This window comes from Anser cygnoides, chromosome 4 (genome assembly GCF_040182565.1).
Source record: "Anser cygnoides isolate HZ-2024a breed goose chromosome 4, Taihu_goose_T2T_genome, whole genome shotgun sequence".
Classification (NCBI taxonomy): Eukaryota; Metazoa; Chordata; class Aves; order Anseriformes; family Anatidae; genus Anser; species Anser cygnoides.
This window is the reverse complement of record NC_089876.1, coordinates 122216-140375: the sequence shown is the minus strand read 5'-3', so window position 1 is coordinate 140375 and position 18160 is coordinate 122216. Positions and strand designations below refer to the sequence as shown.

General features: G+C 52.0%; 2 protein-coding genes across 3 annotated transcripts in view; one reads left to right on the top strand and one right to left on the bottom strand.

Annotated features, from left to right (window-relative positions):
* Positions 1 to 96: 96 nt before the first annotated feature.
* On the top strand, positions 97 to 6483 carry DOK1 (docking protein 1). Its single transcript, XM_066996919.1, has 5 exons — positions 97 to 231; positions 452 to 751; positions 3086 to 3197; positions 3350 to 3522; positions 4938 to 6483. The coding sequence occupies exons 1-5, from the start codon at positions 169 to 171 to the stop codon at positions 6030 to 6032; spliced, it is 1743 nt and encodes a 580-aa protein (XP_066853020.1). The 5' UTR covers positions 97 to 168; the 3' UTR covers positions 6033 to 6483.
* Positions 6484 to 10853: 4370 nt separating this feature from the next.
* The window catches only part of M1AP (meiosis 1 associated protein), a 30221-nt gene continuing 22914 nt past the window's right edge, over positions 10854 to 18160 (bottom strand). For both annotated transcript variants that reach the window (XM_048055789.2, XM_066996920.1), the window contains exons 5-10: positions 16655 to 16828; positions 14893 to 15043; positions 13568 to 13709; positions 12808 to 13014; positions 11677 to 11832; positions 10854 to 11368 (exon numbers count right to left, since the gene is read on the bottom strand). In XM_048055789.2, the coding sequence (XP_047911746.2) occupies positions 11228 to 11368; positions 11677 to 11832; positions 12808 to 13014; positions 13568 to 13709; positions 14893 to 15043; positions 16655 to 16828 (971 nt within the window). In that variant the 3' untranslated portion in view covers positions 10854 to 11227. The remainder of the gene's footprint in view (positions 11369 to 11676; positions 11833 to 12807; positions 13015 to 13567; positions 13710 to 14892; positions 15044 to 16654; positions 16829 to 18160) is intronic.

Sequence of the window (18160 nt, the reverse complement as noted above, 5' to 3'; positions counted from 1 at the left end):
CGCACGGCCACACGCGCGCCCCCGACACTCCCGCCCCCTCGGGCCCCGCCCCCTCGGGCCCCGCCCCCTCGGGCCCCGCCCCCTCGGGCCCCGCCCCCTCGGGCCCCGCCCCCAGGCGCGGCGCGGCGCGGGAGCGGCAGCGGAAGCGCGGGGAGCGGCGGGCGCGGGATGGAGCCGCCGGCCAAGGAGGGGCCGCTCTTCGTGCAGCACAGCCACAAGTTCGGCACCAAGGTTCGGCTCCCCGCCGGGACGGGCGCCGGGGCCGGGGCCGGGCGCTGTCTGAGCTGGGCCGCCGTCCGCCCCGGCACCGGCGCCTGGGGAAGTCGGCCCGGGGCTTTGCCGGCGGCGGCACCGGGCGGTGGGGGGCAGGGTGGGGCGGGCGGCGGCGGCGGCGGCCGGTCTCCGCCGGGTTGGGCCGGGGCGGCCCCGCGGTGACCCTGGTGCCTTGCAGAGGTGGAAGCGGGGCTGGTTCGCGCTGTTCCCGGCCAGCCAGCACGGCGTCGCCCGCCTGGAGTTCTTCGACTGCAAGGAGCCGGCGGGGCCCCCCGGGCGGCTGGGCACCCGGCGGCTGGACAAGACGGTGGTGCGGCTGGCCGACTGCACCAGCGTGGCCCCCGCGCCCGCCGAGAGCGGCCCCCGCGCCGGCACCGCCGCCTTCCGCCTGGAGACCAGCGGCAGGAGCTACCTCCTGGCGGCCGACAAGCAGCAGAGCGAGGAGTGGGTGGCGAAGCTGTGCGAGATCGCCTTCCCGGTGAGCGGGGCGGGGGTGGCGCCTCTGGGTCCCGGCGGGGCGGGGGGCGGCATGCCCCTCCGTGCCCCTCCCTGCCCCTCCCTGCCCGCGGCCGGGGGTCGGCGGCGCGCGGGGGAGACGCCGGGGCGCCTGCGGGCGGTCTGGGGACGCCGGGCCCCTCGCAGCAGTTCCTCAGCCCGCCGGCCCCCGGGGGTTCCCTCCTGCCCCCCGTGCTGCTGCTGCGTGGAGCCCTGCTCGTCCCCTCCAGGCACCTGGCAGGGCCGGCTGGGCGGCGGTTCCTCTTGGCCCAGCTGCCGCTGCCTTTCCTGCTGTGGAAGCAGAGCCCCGAGCACGTCTCGGGGTGCCTGACTCCTGGGGCAGCCCCTTGCCCAGCCCAGGGGTCGCTCCCTGGTGTTGGGGACGCGCTGTCGGTGCTGGGCCCACGGCACAGCCCTTGGGCTTCCCCCAGGGCTGGTGGTCAGCCTGTCTGCCTCCTCCTTGTGAAGGCGGTGTGCAGGACAGCAGTGGTCTGCAGGTACTGTCATCCGCACTGCTCCACAATGACAGTGCCTGCCTGCCTGGCCCCACGGGTGCTCCACGCTCCCTCCTGGGGCGGATGGGCTGTGCAGCCCGGGGTTGTGCTTGCCGGTTGTGGGTGCGGGGCTGCTCTGCCCTGCGGGATGGCTGCTGCACAGCTGGCAGCCCCAGGGTCCTCCCACAAGGACCCAGGTGTTACTCAGCGTGACTTGCCTCGAGCCTGCTTTTGTCCCTGTTAGCATCTCCCTGCAGCCACCTGTGGCCAGTTGGCCCAGCCAAGAGGCACTGGGAGTCACTTCATGGCACTGTTTCACACAGATGGTGTTGGCAGCCTTTGTCCTGGAAAGGGCTCTTGGGGCTTAGCTGGGAACCAATCATGGGCCTTCAGCGTGGCGGGGTCAGCAAAAAGGCAAGGAGCATTTGCTCAGAGCAGGGCTGTGTTTGTGCCTTAATTTGCTTGGTAGTTGCTCATCGTGTACTTGAGGTCCAGAAGCAAGTTAACAGTTTAGGAAGAGGTTGGCAAAGGGCTTTGAGGATGGCACTGGAGCAAGAGGCACAAGAGCAACATGTGGTCTCTCGGCAAGAAGCTAAAGGTCCTTGGTTGTAATTTCTGCTCATCTGCTTAGAGCGCATGCCTTTGTATGGTGGTGTTTGTTGCCACCCAGAAGGCGAGCAGGGTCTGATAGCTTGGGAACTGGGGCGGGGGAGATGATTTGAGTTCAGAACAGACTTTCTTCTTCTTTTGAAGATGAGGGAAGGCGCAGTCAAGCAGCCCTCAGGGGCTCTTCACTGCCTGACCCCAGGCTGGAGTTCTACTGCTTTGGATGCCATAGCTGAACAGGAGAGCTGCTGCTCTCAGCTCTCAGACATTGGGTTTTAGCACTCCCCATTCTGTTTAGGAGACAGAGAGGGGCCTGATGGCCTTGTTTGGGCCTCACCTCTTGTTGAGGAGCTCATGTGACCATTTTTAAACCGAAACTGTGAAAGCTTGACTTCTGCAAGATGTGCACTCTGCTGCAACCCCATCCCTCCCACGTGACCCTGAGAAACAGCTTCTGGCTCAGTCTGAGGCCAGACCCTCGTGCAGGAGCACAAAATCTGCTGGAATGACTCTTGCTGGGCATCTGTGAGCCTTTGGTGTGTGTGTGGGGCTGTCCTGGAGGAGGGTCCATGTTTTTCCCTGGTGGCATCGGGGGTGCATCCCCCACATGGGCCCTTAGGGGACCCTGCTGTGGGGACATGGCCTCTGGCAGAGTGTGTGCGTTGCACTTTCAGTTCTGCATATGCTAAAAGTAGAAGTGCTCGCTTCCCTCTGCGGTCTGAGCACCAATACTGGCACCGTCTTCCTGCCTGCCTGCGCAGAAGAACACAGTCCCTTGTGTTACTGGGTCATCTCATCTGCTCCCCCTTAGTTTGTGTGGCTGGGGGAGTGCCTGGACCCACACCATGCTTAGGGTGCCAAAGTTGCCCACGCTGGAGCGCATCCATGTGAAAGTGGAGCTGTTTATTGCCTCCACACCAGGCACCCGTATGGACAAGCCCAAGCTGGAGCTTGCAAAGGAGCAGTGGTGGAGCGGGCATGTGTGGTCCTGGGGGCCATGTTGGTGGTAGCTTACACTGTGCCAGAGGGAGGGTCTGGAGGGACTGCTTCATCTGCACCCTGTCCCGTGCACTGAGCTTGGTGCAGCTGAGCTGTGCGGGACCAGGTGGGTGAGGGTGGCAGGACCCAGGGGATATGGGGTCAGTGGCTGCAAGGGGGTTGGGGAAGGGGGCTGGTGTGGGTGGAGGGGCTGGGACTGATCTGTTCTCCCTTGTCAGGGGAATGGCCCCGGCAATGCTGGCGTGGCAGCCCAGCGTGGCAGAGAGGGCAACGGGGAGGCGCCGGCCCTGGAGATGGCTGTGAACTCCATCTACTACTCGAGAGATGAAGGTGGGACCTGCCCTGCACTGGCCTTGGGCCTCCCTTCCCTGGGGCTGTCCTGCTGCTGTCCCCTTGCAGAGGCTCTGGTGGGCAGTGCTGGGGCTTGCAGGGAGCGGTGGATTTGGTTTCTCTGCCTCCCCTGAGCACCTCCATTCCTGCAGTGAACGCATTCTGGGTGACGGTGCAGCGGACCGAGGCTGCAGAGCGATGTGAGCTACGTGGTGCATACGTGCTCAAGGCTGAGCGTGACAGCCTTGTCCTGAAGGACCCACGGACAAACGAGACCCTCTATGTCTGGCCCTACCGGCTGCTTCGGAGATATGGCCGGGACAAGGTGGGTGTATAGCCATACATGCCATGGGCCTGCCCATGCCCCCACAGGCTGTCCCTTACTGCTGTGCCAGACCTGCTTGTGGCAGCCGTGTTGTGGGCCCTGTCAAAGGCCAGAGCTGCTACAGACCACGGTGACCACAGTGGGGTCCCTGGGGTATCTGTGATCCTTGGTCTGTTCCCAGCTCCCCACATGTGTCACTGTGTAGGAGTGTGGATTGTGGGGCTCCCATCCCTGCCAGGGACCCGGCTCTGCAGTGCATTTCTCTGTGCGGCTCTTGAACACTTCCATTGAGGCCACTGCAGCTCCTGTCCACTCCCAGCCCGTGGTGCCAGCTGTGTGTCTGTTCATGCCGTGCCTGCCAGGGAGCTCAGCTCTCTGCAGGCCTGGCTCCAAGTACTCCCTGGATGCCGTCCATCCTTCCTGTAGGACAGTGGCCAGAGCAGGAGGGGTTGTTCGAGACACCTGTTATATTCTAGAGTTGTTCACCTTATGGGGCACATTGCTGTGAGCCTAGCTGACCTGTGCAGGCCTCCCCAGTGTCCTGCAGCAGTGAGTTCCCCCACCTGTCCTGCTGCTACACTGAGCACAAAATGTACCTGCTGTGCTGGAGGCGGAGGAAGTGGTCTCCCCAGGGCTGTTTATAGAAGTAATGGTGTCAGCTGCAGCCTGCTAGTGGCACTTTCTGCAGTACTTTACCAAAACAGAAATAGACGACCATCTGATCTTGGGGAGGCAGCTGGCTCATCCACAGGATCTGTGCCGGGGCAGGATGAGAACCAAGTTGTGTGAGGAGCAGGCGACTGCACACCCAGGTCGCCAGTGGTGACAGGTTGGCTGTGCTTGTGTTTGGCAGCACAGACCCACAAAGGAAGTCTGGCCCCAGAGGCTTTTGCAGCAACGCAGGAGGCTGCTGCTGCATATCAACACCAGTAAGACAGAAAAATCTCACCTGGATTCAGGAACGGAGGTCCAAGAAGGGTCTGGACTTCTGCTGGTGGGAACCTATGCCTGAGTGTCTTCAGGCCTAAGGAACACAGCCTTGGTGCAAGACTTTCCTTTAAAGTACTTCATGCCATTAACAGTAATGCTTGTAAGGCAAATGCTTTGCTTACTGTTGGTAGGCAAGCTGTTGCTTCTGGCCTTTTTCTCGTGAAGAGCTGTGCTCTTCTCTCTTGGATCTTGTTTCTGGATTGCTTCCCTTCTGCCTGACTGATGCTGATTAACCCAAGATGCCAACAGCGATTTCCCCTGCTGAGCTATTGCTCACCCTGCTCCCTCAGAGCTCACTGAAGTCTCTCTTGCAAGATGTGCAGGACCAGCAGCATAGCCAGTGCGTGTCAGCAGAGAGTACAGCCTGTGTGAGGCTCTGGAAGGGTAGGTACTGAATATGAAGTGACACTTGGCTTCCCTTGCAGGTGATGTTCTCCTTCGAAGCTGGCAGGCGCTGTGACTCTGGCCCAGGGAACTTCACCTTTGAGACCAAGCAGGGCAATGAGATCTTCCGCCTGGTGGAAGACTCCATCCGGGAGCAGAAAGCACAGGTGGAGGAGAACCGGCAGAGCTGTGATTCACTGGATTCAGACAGCCCCAGTGTGGTCCTGATCCGCCAGGCCCTGGCTGACTCTCTGAGCCTAGAGCTGCCTGTGGAGGGGGATGACACTGCAGCACCCAAAGCAGGACTGGCACCCAGGTCCATTGCTGCAGCGGAGGAGAGAGACACGGTGTCTCTGCTGAAGAACCGGACTCTGCCAGAGCCCCCTGTGCTGCAGGCCAAGCCCACCATTCCCAGCACGCCCCCGCGCTCCCCTCTGCCCAAGGCACCGCGAGCTGCGCTACTGGCTGAGGACCCCTCCAGCCTGTACTCAGAGCCCCTGGACTCGGTGAAGGGCTTCCGGCCCTGGCTGGACCCGTTGTACTCGGACCCTGTCGACAGCAAGGCCGCGAGTGCGGCCCCAGATGAGGCAAAGCTCCGGGTGCCAGCACCGCTGTACACGGGCGCCTATGAGCAGGTCCGGGCCGAGGCTCGCAGCCAGGCACCTGGGCGGAAGGAGCACATCTATGACGAGCCTGAGGGCCGCGCTCCCCGCGCAGTACCCTCTGCTGCCTGCATCTATGATGAAGCACGTCCCACAGGCGAGGCCTGGCGTACCCAGGGCCATGATGGCAAGGGCGGCTACGAGTATCCCTATAACCCCAGCACTGATGACTACTCGGTTCCTGCCTTCCAGGCCAAGGCCAAGGGCCCTAAGCCAGTGCCTGCCCCCAAGCCCCCAGCAGCATTTATCCCCAAAGGTGTCGAAAGAAGTGGGGACCCTGGCAGGCGGCGAGGGAACCCTGCTCCTGAGAAGGCAGTCGTCAAACCCAGCCTCAACAGCAGCAGCAACAACAACAACAACAAAGTGGAGGTGCTGTACAGCCAGGTGGTGAAGCCCCAGCACGGGCAGAAGAAGGAGCAGTCTGTAGATGAGTGCAGCTTGTCGCCTGTCTATGAGGACTTAGGAGAGATATAACATGCCGCTGCTCTGTACTTGTCTGGGGGAGACTGCGGGGCCCAGACCCACTTGTGAGCGGCGCAGGCTGCCGTCCTCCATGGGTCCTGTGGGTGGCTTGGGTTTGGGGACTGTGTGGGACTGGGCAGAGCCCCTCCTGCTCACAAGCACCCAGGGACTGCATCTCCCTGGGTCCCTTCCTGCACCTGGGAGCCAGATTGCTGCAGCTGCTGTAGGTGCACTTCCTGGCTCAAGCCAGCTCTGCTGACACCTCCTGATGTGGCAGGAGGGTTGGCTCTGTCGCACTGTGCCTGCTGCTGTGACTCCAGAGGCTTTGGTTCTGCTCTGGCTTCTCTAGGTAGGCCACAGGGCTGAGATGCCTACTGCAATGCCTGGAGGACTGCTTGCCATCAGTCTCCAGAAGTATTTTTATACAAAAGTATTTTGATATTAAAATCTGTATGTCTCGGAATGAAGTGTTTGCATGTGGCATGTCTAGACTGTCAGGCACATGACTGGGGAAATGCTGGTGCATCACCACATCGTTGTGGTGCCTGGTGCCCCTGCTGAGCAGTGCTCACACTCGTGCCAGCCTATCTGTGCCAGAGCTACTGAGCTAAGGAGAAACTGCAAAGAAAGTGGGTGCCAGGTCCAGCAGTGGCTAGGATGCCCTGATGCCAGCGCATTAAGGCACATGTGTCAGACTCACGGATACCAGTGCTGGTCCAGACATGAAATGCTGGGATGACTTGAGCAAGTGCATGTCTCTTCCAAGCTTAAGGCTGGGCAGAACCAGGCTCCAGGTCTGTGCTGGAGCTCAGTGACTGTTGATTGGTCACAGGTACCCTCCTTCCCCAGCCTCATCCTTCTGTTGATTCCCTTCCTCCCCGCACCCACCTTCAGAAGGCCCAGTCTGGGTTCCATTAACTTTAATGGCAAATGCTGTGATCTGGCTGTAGTCTGAGGTGGGGGGTTTGGCTGTGAGTGCTATGTGGCTTTCCTTGGACAGAAACTTGTGCAAGGGAAAATAGGTTTCCCTTTTCGTGTTGGTAATGGTTATGAGAGAATTTCTGTTCCTTCCGTTGTAGGGCTGTGCCAGGCACCCTGGGGCTGGCTGTCTCTGAGTCTGGGGCTAATGGTGGTTTCTGCAGGTTTGCCAGCCTGTTGACGGAGACAGCAGCAGAGCAGCGATCTGACAAGCTAGCAGACTGTTATACCCATGCAGAGAGCTAAGCATGAATTCTCCAGCCCCAGCTCAGACCCAGGGAGCCATAAACCAGTGGGGAAGTCTGGAGGGCCAGGTTCATGCCCCGAGACTGGAGAGATGGAAATAAGGCAGCGAGCTCTGAGCAGGTGTTTGGTGCCCAAATTGCAGGGGGGATTCCTCAGTCCTGTAACAGTAAAGCATGTGTGTAGCCTGGACCAATTTGTCGCTGTTACCCTGTGCTGGTCCTCTTCTCTGCTGGGATTTTGCTGCAGGAGATGGGAGGAGGCCTAAGCGGCTTTGGGAGCCTGAGAGAGGCTGAGGTGAGGCTGTTCCTGCCCAGTACAGGCATGTGTCTTCTCACGCCTACCTGCTGGGTGGCCCTATGCAGGTGCTTCATGTCCTGAGAGCTGTCTGCCCAGCCTCACCAGGGAAGAGTACTGTGCATGCCCATAATCCTTGCTTGTGGCTCCAGTGTCAAGCTCCAAGACCTAAATGATGATGAGCAGCCTTCCGGGAGCTGAGCTCTGGGGCTCTGCTTTCCATACTGTGGTGGATATTTGTGCGTCTCCATCACTGCTGCCGCTGTGTCTCAGGATGGTGTGTTGGCTCCAAAGCGGCTGACCCAGCTTTCACTAAAGAGAGTGGCAGTGAAAAAGGAAAATGCTCCAGCATCTGTGCCAGGACCATTGTTCTCACCACAGCACTGCACTCCTCCTGGGTGGGATGAAAAGATACTTGTTCTTCTTGCTTCAGCAATGACGTCCTCTCTGGTAACAGCTGGTTTAAAACTAAGAGGTAACCACACAAGGCAGGAGGAACGTTCCTACATGTGGCCTGTTCTATTTACGGGCTCTGCCACGTGTCAGCAGTGCATGCAGCCTGGAGGGCTCTTGCTGATCTGGAGAGCAGTCCATTTTTTTCTGTCTCAGTCTTGTGGACCAAGCTTGTCATCTTTCTCAAACTGCTGCTCTGTGCTCCACTTTATCTCCTTTCTGCAGCAGTTCAGGGTGCCATAGATGCTTTGGGAAAGCATTAGAAACAAGGCAAATACAGAATGAGCCTTTGGCGTGTCACAGCCATCCTGTAGCCAAAGCATGTCTGCAATGAACTTCAGGAGCAGGAGATGATTTTCCTAGATTTTGTCTGGATTAGGATTTCTTCTGTCCTTTTCTTCCTTTTGCCCTACTTCCACTGTCTCCTTACAACTAAATTCCATGTGTTGAACAGTGAAATGACCAGGTGCAGAGTGATGACAGCCCTGGCACATCACAGTGATTGTGTGCCACGGCTGAATGCAGTCTGCGTACTTGGGGAAACAGCATCCTGGCAGCCAGTCCTGAGTCAAGGCTTTGCTGAGATGCTTGGGGATACACAGCTCGTTCTTGGTGGCTCACTGTTTTCTTGCACTGCAGAAATGGTTCTGGACAAGCAGTTTTGTTTGCTTATGCCCTGTCTGGGTGCTACGAGCCAGACTCAGTGTAGCATGGAATGTCATTTGGATATGGTAATTTGACTTCCTCATGTGAGGACAGCCTGTCTGCCTTCCTGTTCTCTGTGAAAAGCCCCAGACCCCAGATTAGCTGAGAAATGCCCCCAAGTACAGCACGTCTAGCAGCCACGGCTGGGATGAAGAAGTAGTCTTGGTCTCTGTAGGCCAGGTGGCAATTTTTACAAGGAGAAAATGACTTGGGAGCTGCCAGCACCCAGCCATCCTCTTCCTCTTTGTATTGCCTTTTTCTGTTTCCCATTGTGAAAAATGCATCCTTTCATAACCACTTCCTCCTCCCATTTGGGGCCCTAGTATGGTGCAGGTGTGAGACAGCTGTTCTGCCAGGTTATTTGTTCCTATGTTGGTATTTGGGGAAGCACCCAAGGCCCCTCTGGCTGTCAGGAGCTGATCACTGTGGTGATCAGGTGGAGGGCTATTCAAAAGGAATTCCCCAACAGCCCCAATTTTTTGACTGGCTTCCCTTCATAGTCCCTTTTCCCTCCTCACAACTTTCCCCTTTAGCAGCCTCCTTCCAGTCACAATAAACCACTAGTCTGTTTGTTTACTTTTTCCCACTGATAGGGTTGCTGAAGTAATTTCCATTTGGGTCAATAGATCAGTAAAGGAGGGGGAGTGGATTATTTTATCTTCCTGATTTTGGCACTTTTATGTTGTCTGGTTTGCATGCCCCAGGTGGGACGATTTGCATGTGCCTTACTGCCATTTGTTACTGGACAGTCCCCAGTTCCTCACCCCCTGAGCTTGTTAAGAGAAAGGTGAGGACTTGCTACTTACCTGCACACCCCAGGAAATGCATATCCCCATGCTGTCAGGGATGTCTGCCTTGTCGTTGAGGTACCTGCCCTTAACATCTTGCCCTGAGCAGCTGCCTGCAATGCAACCTCCTGCCAAGTATGGAGTGCTCCTGGGGCATGGGAAGAACGGGTCCATGCAGGAGAAACCAGTGGCAAGGTGGACCCAGGCTTTGCACGCAACTGTACAGATGTGTAGTCAGGCAGTTGTTCAAGGCACAGCTCCCACAGGGGCGCAGAGGAAGCAGGTGGTACTTCTCAGACTTTTTAACATCTGTGTGATTCCTTCCCCTGCCCTCAACACTGGGAAGGGTACTGCTGCCCTCATCGGAGCCTCTGCAGCTTGGTAGTGTACTGTTAAGATTCAAGATCAAGATGAGACTACCAGTGTCAGAGGCAAACAGGTGCTATCATTACCTTTTCTTCTGCTAGGTGCTTTGCCACCTTAGTGCATGCCTCATGAACAGGTAGACAATAGGTGGCAATCAGACCCTGTTACTGAGCTGAGATCCTGGAGGAAACAGCTCGCTCTGCTCTCCTGCTGTTGCAGGCCCTCGGGGAGTGTGCTGCCTGCACCATGCTATTGGTCAACCGCAGCTGTTTCTCAGGAAGTACAGGTCAGTGCTAGGATTGCTGCACACCATATGCATTATAGACCACAGGCAGTAAGGTAATGTTATATGGGAGAACTTTATTTTGAAACAGCATGTCAGAACAAAGTACGTAGAATGCAAATGCCTGGTGGTGTACAGTATCCAGGAAACCAAGTGAGACTGCCCCACCTTGGCTCAGTCACACTGTACTCAGCTCCGGCTCTGGCAGTAGCAGCTGTTCTATTGCTGCACTGAAAAAACTGGGGCTCACACTTGTGCTAGCACTGGGCAGAAGCTCTCTGGAAAGCTCCAGGCTATATCCCCCATTTAATGAGTCCAGAATGTACTGGCCATGCTGGCTTGCAGAATGGCACCTTAGGTGTGGACAGGCCACAGGAAGGAGTGCATCCAAGCAACAGCTGTCTGAGAGAAGAGTGCTTGGGGTCCAGCTGCAGTGAGCTTTCGTGCAGGAGCCAGCCAGGGCATTGCTGCTGACTTGGCACTTGCTACAAACCCATCAACAAGCTGGGGAGTTGGACAGTGAGACCACCGTGGAAGCAGGCAAGTCATCATTGTCACTGATAATGCTGCTCTGGAGGACAGCATTCTGGGCTTTAGGAGTAAATTCACAAGCCCTATTTTATGCTTATTCAAACACCCTGGTGAAGCTGCTCCTGCAGCATGAGGGCAGTTTGACATTGCTTTGTACTTTTATTTATCTGCCTGACTTCCTCACCACATTGTCTGCAGCTTTACTGCACTTGCTGACAGTAATCTGTGGTTTGTGGGCTGCAGTAGCCTATTCTAAGAAACCATAATTTGAGGCATGTTGGTGATGTGTGCTGATGAGAATGGGAAATACAGGGTGTTGCAGGGGATGGCTGAATAGCAAGGGGATAAGGAGCGACAGAGTAGCAAGCTTCCTGCAGACTGACTGAGTGACTAACAAAACCATAAAACAAGGAGGAACAAACAATGGGAAGTGCCTGTCTGACCACGGCCAGGCTTAGTGTCTTGCCTGACCGCTTCCGGCTCAGTGAGTAAGCCTTAGCAGCCAAGCAGAAGCCAAGCCGTAACTGCACGTGAGCAGGCGTAAGCAGTGCCGGGGGGTATCTTCACTGCAGGAACTCGTCGTCCTCTTTGGGGAGAAAGGAGTCCTCAGAGGAATCTCTCCTCACCACTGCTGGTCTGAACAATTGGGCAGGAGAAGGAGCCATCAGAAGGGGTGCTACTGTGGCTTTGGCTCTGCTCTGATGCTGCAATGCAGGGAGAAAAATATGAATGCACGTTGTGGAAGGAGGGGCTGGCTTCTCCAACAGCTCTCAACATGCTGTCTTACTGTGTCTGCGTGTGCCAGCTGGTCAGCACCTATCTCCCCCATAGCACAAGGGTATGCTATACCCAACTCTCAGCTCTACCAGCTGCAAGTGAATGTTGTTGCTGCCCTATGCTGCTTTCCCTGTACCGTCAGGGTATCAGGGGGTTACCCATTTCCCCTCTGCAGGAAGCAGACCAGGAGGACAAGACAGGGTCTATCTAGGCTAGTCAAAGGCAAGAGTCATACCTGCTTGGATTGATGCCGCTCTGGTCGCTGGTCCCTGGGCTGGGCCTGCTGCCTGTGCAGTGGTCTGTACAACATACTCTTCAGGTGTTTGTAGAGGTTGCTTTTCAGGTGCAAGGGGTTATAAGTAACTTCCACTTCCAAGCTGTTCAGGGCACTCTGCTCAGACAGAAGAAAGAACCTCGTGGCAATGAGATGTGCCAGGTGAAGGCTGCAGGCTTTTATTATCATTATCATCATTTTTTTTTGGGGGGGGGGGGGGGGGGGGGGGGGGGGATTTTTTTTTGGAGAGATGGATGACGCTTCTTGGCACGCTGAAGGAAGACGGGCTCTTTGGTTGTGCTGCAGCCCACAAAGACTGCTCTTAGCTGTGTATAGAGCAACAGGCATCTGCAACCAGGTCTCAGTGGATTTAAGCATTTCCTTGCAGGATACAGTCCTATCCTCCCCCATGCCTGAAATCAGACAACAAGCTGTAGCACCCTGTCCACACACTGTTACCCTCAATAATTCTTCAGTAGATTGCCCTTCAGTAGATATACCTCCACTTGCCCTACCAACTCCACCACGTGGTGCTGCACCTTTCCTTCACAACCAATGCCTTTTCTCTGCTGCCCTCCCAGCCTCAGAAGCTGATAGAAGTTGCCTTCCCACATAGCAGCATTGTTCCAAAGGACAGGCATTTTTCTGTCTGTGAGGAAAACTGTAGGACATATTGGCTGCTGGGAAGAAATTTTGGAGAAGTTCATCATATTCCAGTCACCACTGGATGTTTTCACAGCTGTTTCCTCCTCTGTTCATCTTCTAAGACCTGTAGTGAGAGCCCTGCCCTTTCTGGCATCACCTGAAGCAGACACAGAAAACTCAGGAGAAGAATGTATGGATGCACAAGAGGAAGTGCAGAAGCCTGAAGCTACTGGAAGACACCAAGAGAGCTTTTGTATTGATGTATCTTATGCCTAAAACACCTGTCTGCAGTCTGAAGAGTTCCATGTTCCCCAGGAGCAAGGGAGGTAAATATACCTCAGTAGCATTCACGTTCCCTGTGCGTGAAGGTTCATCATTACTCAGATTCCTGCTTGTATAGCTGGGATCCTTTCCACATATTTTTGTGCAGGGCCATCAATGACTTACCTCTATAGGGCCCCGCACCCTCTCAGGATGCTCAGCAAGGAGGGCTGGGAAGACTGATGGCATCAGGAGCTCTCTTACAGCAACTGCTTTGACAAGCAGAGTGGCAGAGTCAGAAGGGACAATGATGTAGTAGGAATGCACCACAATGTTCCAGCTTGGACAAGTGTTCTGTGGATCGAGTTTGGCCAAAAGCATCCACTTCCTTTTCTAAATAGCAAACACCAAAATCAACATGAAAAAAAGGTGCAATAGCCTCTTCCATCAGCATTTTTGCTGTATGGGTTGCTGGGCTCAGGAGCAGAGTGTCATTCATACGTATCAGAATAAGAACACTATTCTGCACTGTGGTTGAGGACAACCTGAGTTTTTTTTTTAATTGAATGCATGACAGTTCTTAAGAAAACATCCAAGTTTGATTTAAGACTTGTTAGTAATGGAAAGTCTTCCACATCCCAAGCCTTGGTTAACTATTTTCACAGTTAAAAATGCTTGCCTAACTCCATTCGTGACTTTGCACTTTATAACTCCAAACACCGGATTTCTGATAGGCTAGAGCACCTCTAAGATTTGATGTGCTGTATCTGCTTTCCAGTGGTTGCATTGGCTGGAAGGACTTACAAGCCCAACCCTGCCCCATGAGATGAAGCTGCAAATTTTGAAACATGTTTTCTGGTGAAGGCTAGATAGATCTTACTAGATGTGCACTAATGATCCCTTTCTGTGTCAATCCCTCCCCACGAGACTGCAATTTTACACTCACCAGAAGACTATGACATAGAGCATGGAAGCTATGCTGATTTAACTCCAGTTCATCCCAGTCTAGCTGCCAGCAGCTTGTGGACTTGATGATGAAAGGCAGTCCATACAGTACAGACTCACAGACCCCTTCAGACTTCAGAGCTCTGTAAATGTACAGCTTATGTTAATGAAGCACAGCCAGCATGAAACTGCCAAGACAAGACTGCAGGGGAATGAGTAGCTCAAATGGCCATGGCAGTATCAGCTGCAATACTGCTACAAATGTCTGTAATACTGTGGCCTGCCACCATGAAACCCTGGAAAAAAGTCCAGTTGCAGTGGGAAGAGCTGCCGTCCAAGGCTTTCTCGATCATCAGCATGGAATTCAGCATCCTGCAGCATGCTGCCAGATTCCCTTGTATCTGTGTTGTCAAGAGCATGCCATGGACTATGTCCAACCCTCATGCATTTTGAATACAAAACAGATTAGTAATCAGGCCTCTTGGGCAATAGCTTACTTAGGCAGTTACATCCCTTCCTAAGCGATTTTAGTATATTGTGGTTATCCTTCACTTAAATGGAGATGTTTTGCTCTGCTCCTGCACACAGTCAGGATCCCACCTCAAACACTACCATGTAGTTTACAATACTTAAAATTGTCCATAGCACACTTATGCTTCATGACAGAGCTGATAGATATTAAGTAGCTGAAGTGCTTTGGATGTGGGCCATTTATGCACAATTACTGAGTGCTCTTCAACTACTAACAGGCTGAGAATCATTTTAAGAAAAATTGTACAAAAAGTTCAGAAATTACACAACTTTTTTTTAATGAAAACAAAGCTCAGAAAAGATACTAGAGAGTATCACTCTTCTTGTTATTCTCTGTGCCTACCAGCAGAGCTTGCTGATGGGAAAGCAAATAAATTCTTACCTGAAGTCATGGAGCACTGTGAAGCTTTCATTGCTTTTTTTGCATTTAGGTAGTGAGACAACAGCAATATTATATATGGGGCAATGGCTACAACCTACAGGACTTCATACTGGAAGAAAACAACTTACATAAATAACATCTATGTTTTTACACTCAAAAGTGCTAGTGTCATGGTAACAATATTTTTTTGACTTTGCACACCTGTCAGCATGTGTGGGATGTGCTAATCCATAACGTTAAGAGGTACAGGGGATGTGGGTGTCTTACTGTAGAATTTTGCTCACAAGCTCTTTGAGTCCCCAGCACTTTACGTTGATATTACTGATTCCTAGTTGAAATTGCACAGAAAGAATGAAGGTTACTACTATACGAGCCTTCCAGTTACCAAGCACAAAGAACATAACAACACTTACTTTACAACCTGGAGTTTATACAGCACTGTAGCTGGCCAGGCTGTCATCTGGCAGGATGAATTTGAATCAGCTGTTTTCATGGTGCCATCAACAGTCCCAAAAAGTAGAGCTGGATCAAGCAGTCTTTCCTGCAAATCACACTTCAGGCATACTAGGAGAAGGAAAAAGGTTTAGACTGCTGGAAATGGCAACGTGTAGCACATGACATGCTCAAAGCACTTACATACACTTAATGTTTTCTAGCAACAGCAACTATTAAGGGAATCATATAATCATGGAATATCCTGAGTTGTAAGGTCACAACAAGGATCTTTGAGTCCCAACACTTGGCTCCACATAGGACTACCTAAAAATTAAGCCATATGTCTCCCTCTCTGGAAGAACAATGTTAAAGCCTGTGGCAAAAGAAGGCAACAAGTTTTCTCCCAAGAGGAGCTACCACATGCTTGGCACATTAATGAAACAATGACTGGTTGGTAAACCACGCAGGCAAGTTCCACTTTTGGAGATGTGTGGCCAGCTGAAGAGGGAGCAGAAGCATCTTTCCCAATGCCACACAGCGTTCAGGGCCATACTATTTCCTGCCAGCTTCTCTAGCCATGTTTGTGGAGAAATCTGCTAGACTGAGGATACCAGCTCTGGTATAGTAAGTTATATAGCAAGATACACATTCCCTGGCTTTCTAAAGACTTCTTGAGTGTGGGAAGGTGAAAAAACCTGACTGCTGAGAAACCTGGTTTGTCTTGCTAGCTACAGTAATAAAATACATTGAATATGAAATTCAATGTTATGATGAAGAAAAATCAACCTTTAAGAATAAAAACATAATTGTCTGCACTGATCTGGAGGCTGTTATGGTAGCTACTATGTAAGTAAAAAGTCACACCAAGCTTTCTGATCTGTTTGCTGTGACACCTATCTCCACCAGCCACCAGCACGGACCGCTCTATGAGTTCTGCTTCCAGTCTAGAGCTAGCCTGTGGACCACTAGCAGAAAACAAGTGTGCTTCTACTGCCGAGGCAATGTGAAATAGCACATTAGAGCCATATTGGAGCAGCATGGAAAGGGGGGTGCTGGTACTGCATGTGCAGATTTCCATGGCAGCATAATTATAACAATACAGCTAACAGCTACTTAGGGGAAGCACCCCTGTCTCCTGTAGCTCTTGGTGTTATCAGTGCTTACCCAAGTGTGGGTTAGGAATTTGATGTTAGGCTCTTAAAAGGAAAAACAAAACAAAACTAAATAAAGAAAAAAAAAACACAACATATTCCTTATAAATATTCCAGTGTTGGCAGGTCTAGCTACGTTACCTGTTTCAGTTCTAAGTCAATAGATAAAAATACATGCCAAGTCACTTTGTAAGATAGCCTTTACTTAAGTAAGTGACCTTTAGCATCAAGCACAAGAAACACAATTTTAGAGCTATGTAACAGCCAGAAGGTCTCTGGTTCTCAGTATGTAAGGCCCCTTTACTTTGATCCAGTGGCTATAAAGTCACATGCTCTTCAAAGCACATCTTAGCTGCAGAATGGAAATGGACTATAGCATCAGCAGCCACAGTACACAACAACCTAGACACATTCTAAGGAGACGGCCCCTCAGACTCAGACAACAGAAACTTCAGACAGCTTTCAGTGTCACCCAGAGGCCTTACTTGAATCTCAATATGTAGGGGAACATGCCCAGGGCAGGCCTGGGTAATCATTAAGACTGTGGGAGTCAGGAGTCCCCTGTAGAGAGGGAGAGAAAATTAAATACTTAGGGTGGTCTTGGGTGCGGTGTCATAGCTGGAGCCTCCTGATGGAAGGAGGAGATGGAGGTGTTCTCTCTCTGAGCCACAGTCATGAAGCCACGTTTTAAACAGCATCTCCAAGCTGATGACATTGTCCTCTATGGTTTGCAGATCGATGTCCATTCCAAGGATTGCAATGTCTGCCAGGAAAAATGGTGAAAATATTTTCAGCCATAGAAAAGAACATTCTTCTGCATTTTCCCCTACACTATACCCCATTAGTTCCTCAAATGCTTTCACAAAGGAGGTGCTTCAGAAGCCATTACCATGCAAATCACAACACAGAACTGTGACACCTGCCCTCTTAGAAGAACTTTGCTATAAGCTGAGCTGCTCCACAGGTCAAATCAACAGCTGTCTTCATCACTGAGGCAGATGCAGTAGCTACTACCATCTTCAGAGGAGTAGATGTGACACATTCTCTGCTGGCAATCTGCTGGTGTAAGTGGTTATCTTAGCACTGACCTTAGGGACTTTTCTCTAAAGTTTAAACCATTTTCTCCTTTTCAACAAGCAAGGGACACTGGATGCATGATGTTATGAGAAATCAGAGAAACTGCAAAATAGAAATGCTATTGTAATGGAGCACTTTGTAGTAGTGATGGAAAAGTACTACTCCTCATATAGAAGATGAATGTTACTTTGCAATATGGACCCACAACAAAATTGCTAAACACCCTCAGTGCATACTTAAAGAAGCTGCTAGTCACAGACGTGACAAGAACAGAAGCAAAACTTGACCTGGACCTGCACAACACAGAAGACATGGTTCAATACATTACTATTGAAGTACCGCTTGGTAACAACAATCATACAGCAGAACATCCCTGTAGATAAAACAACAGTCAAAGCTATCCACCATGGTTACATTTCATTTCAAAGAAGAGAAATGCATAAAATTATGAGATTTGTTCAAAATAAATTAAAAGAAGTTAAAAATACCTAGCAAGTATTTAAGCCACCATGATGAAGGTGCAGAGCAAATATATGATGATCTGTCCACGACATTTAGAAATGGGCAAATGTAGGCTGGACAGCAGAGTCAGGAACTTCATAAATAAATAAATAAAACCATTAACACCCTAAGTAATAACCCAAATGAGAAGCTGGCATACAGTCTAGCAGATTAAATAAATTTTAAAAATGATAAAAATAAAATAGGTGAAAGTGGGAAAAAATAGAATTTGATGAACAATTTGCAAAATGCATAAGACGTGTTAATACAGGTGTTCATAAACACAGGAGGAACAGAGTGTTTGCATTAATTGGGTCACCATACAACTGACAATGAATGCATAGCAGAAATAGCCTTTTTGTTTGGTTGGTTGGTTTCCCAAATGTGTTTACCAGTTCAGCTGGAGACTAAACTGCAGTGCTATATTCATCTGCAATGAGAAATCTTTTCTTTATGCCTTAGTATTTATAGGTTGCAAACATGACACTGCGCATCCTCTCCTACATTAAAATAAATT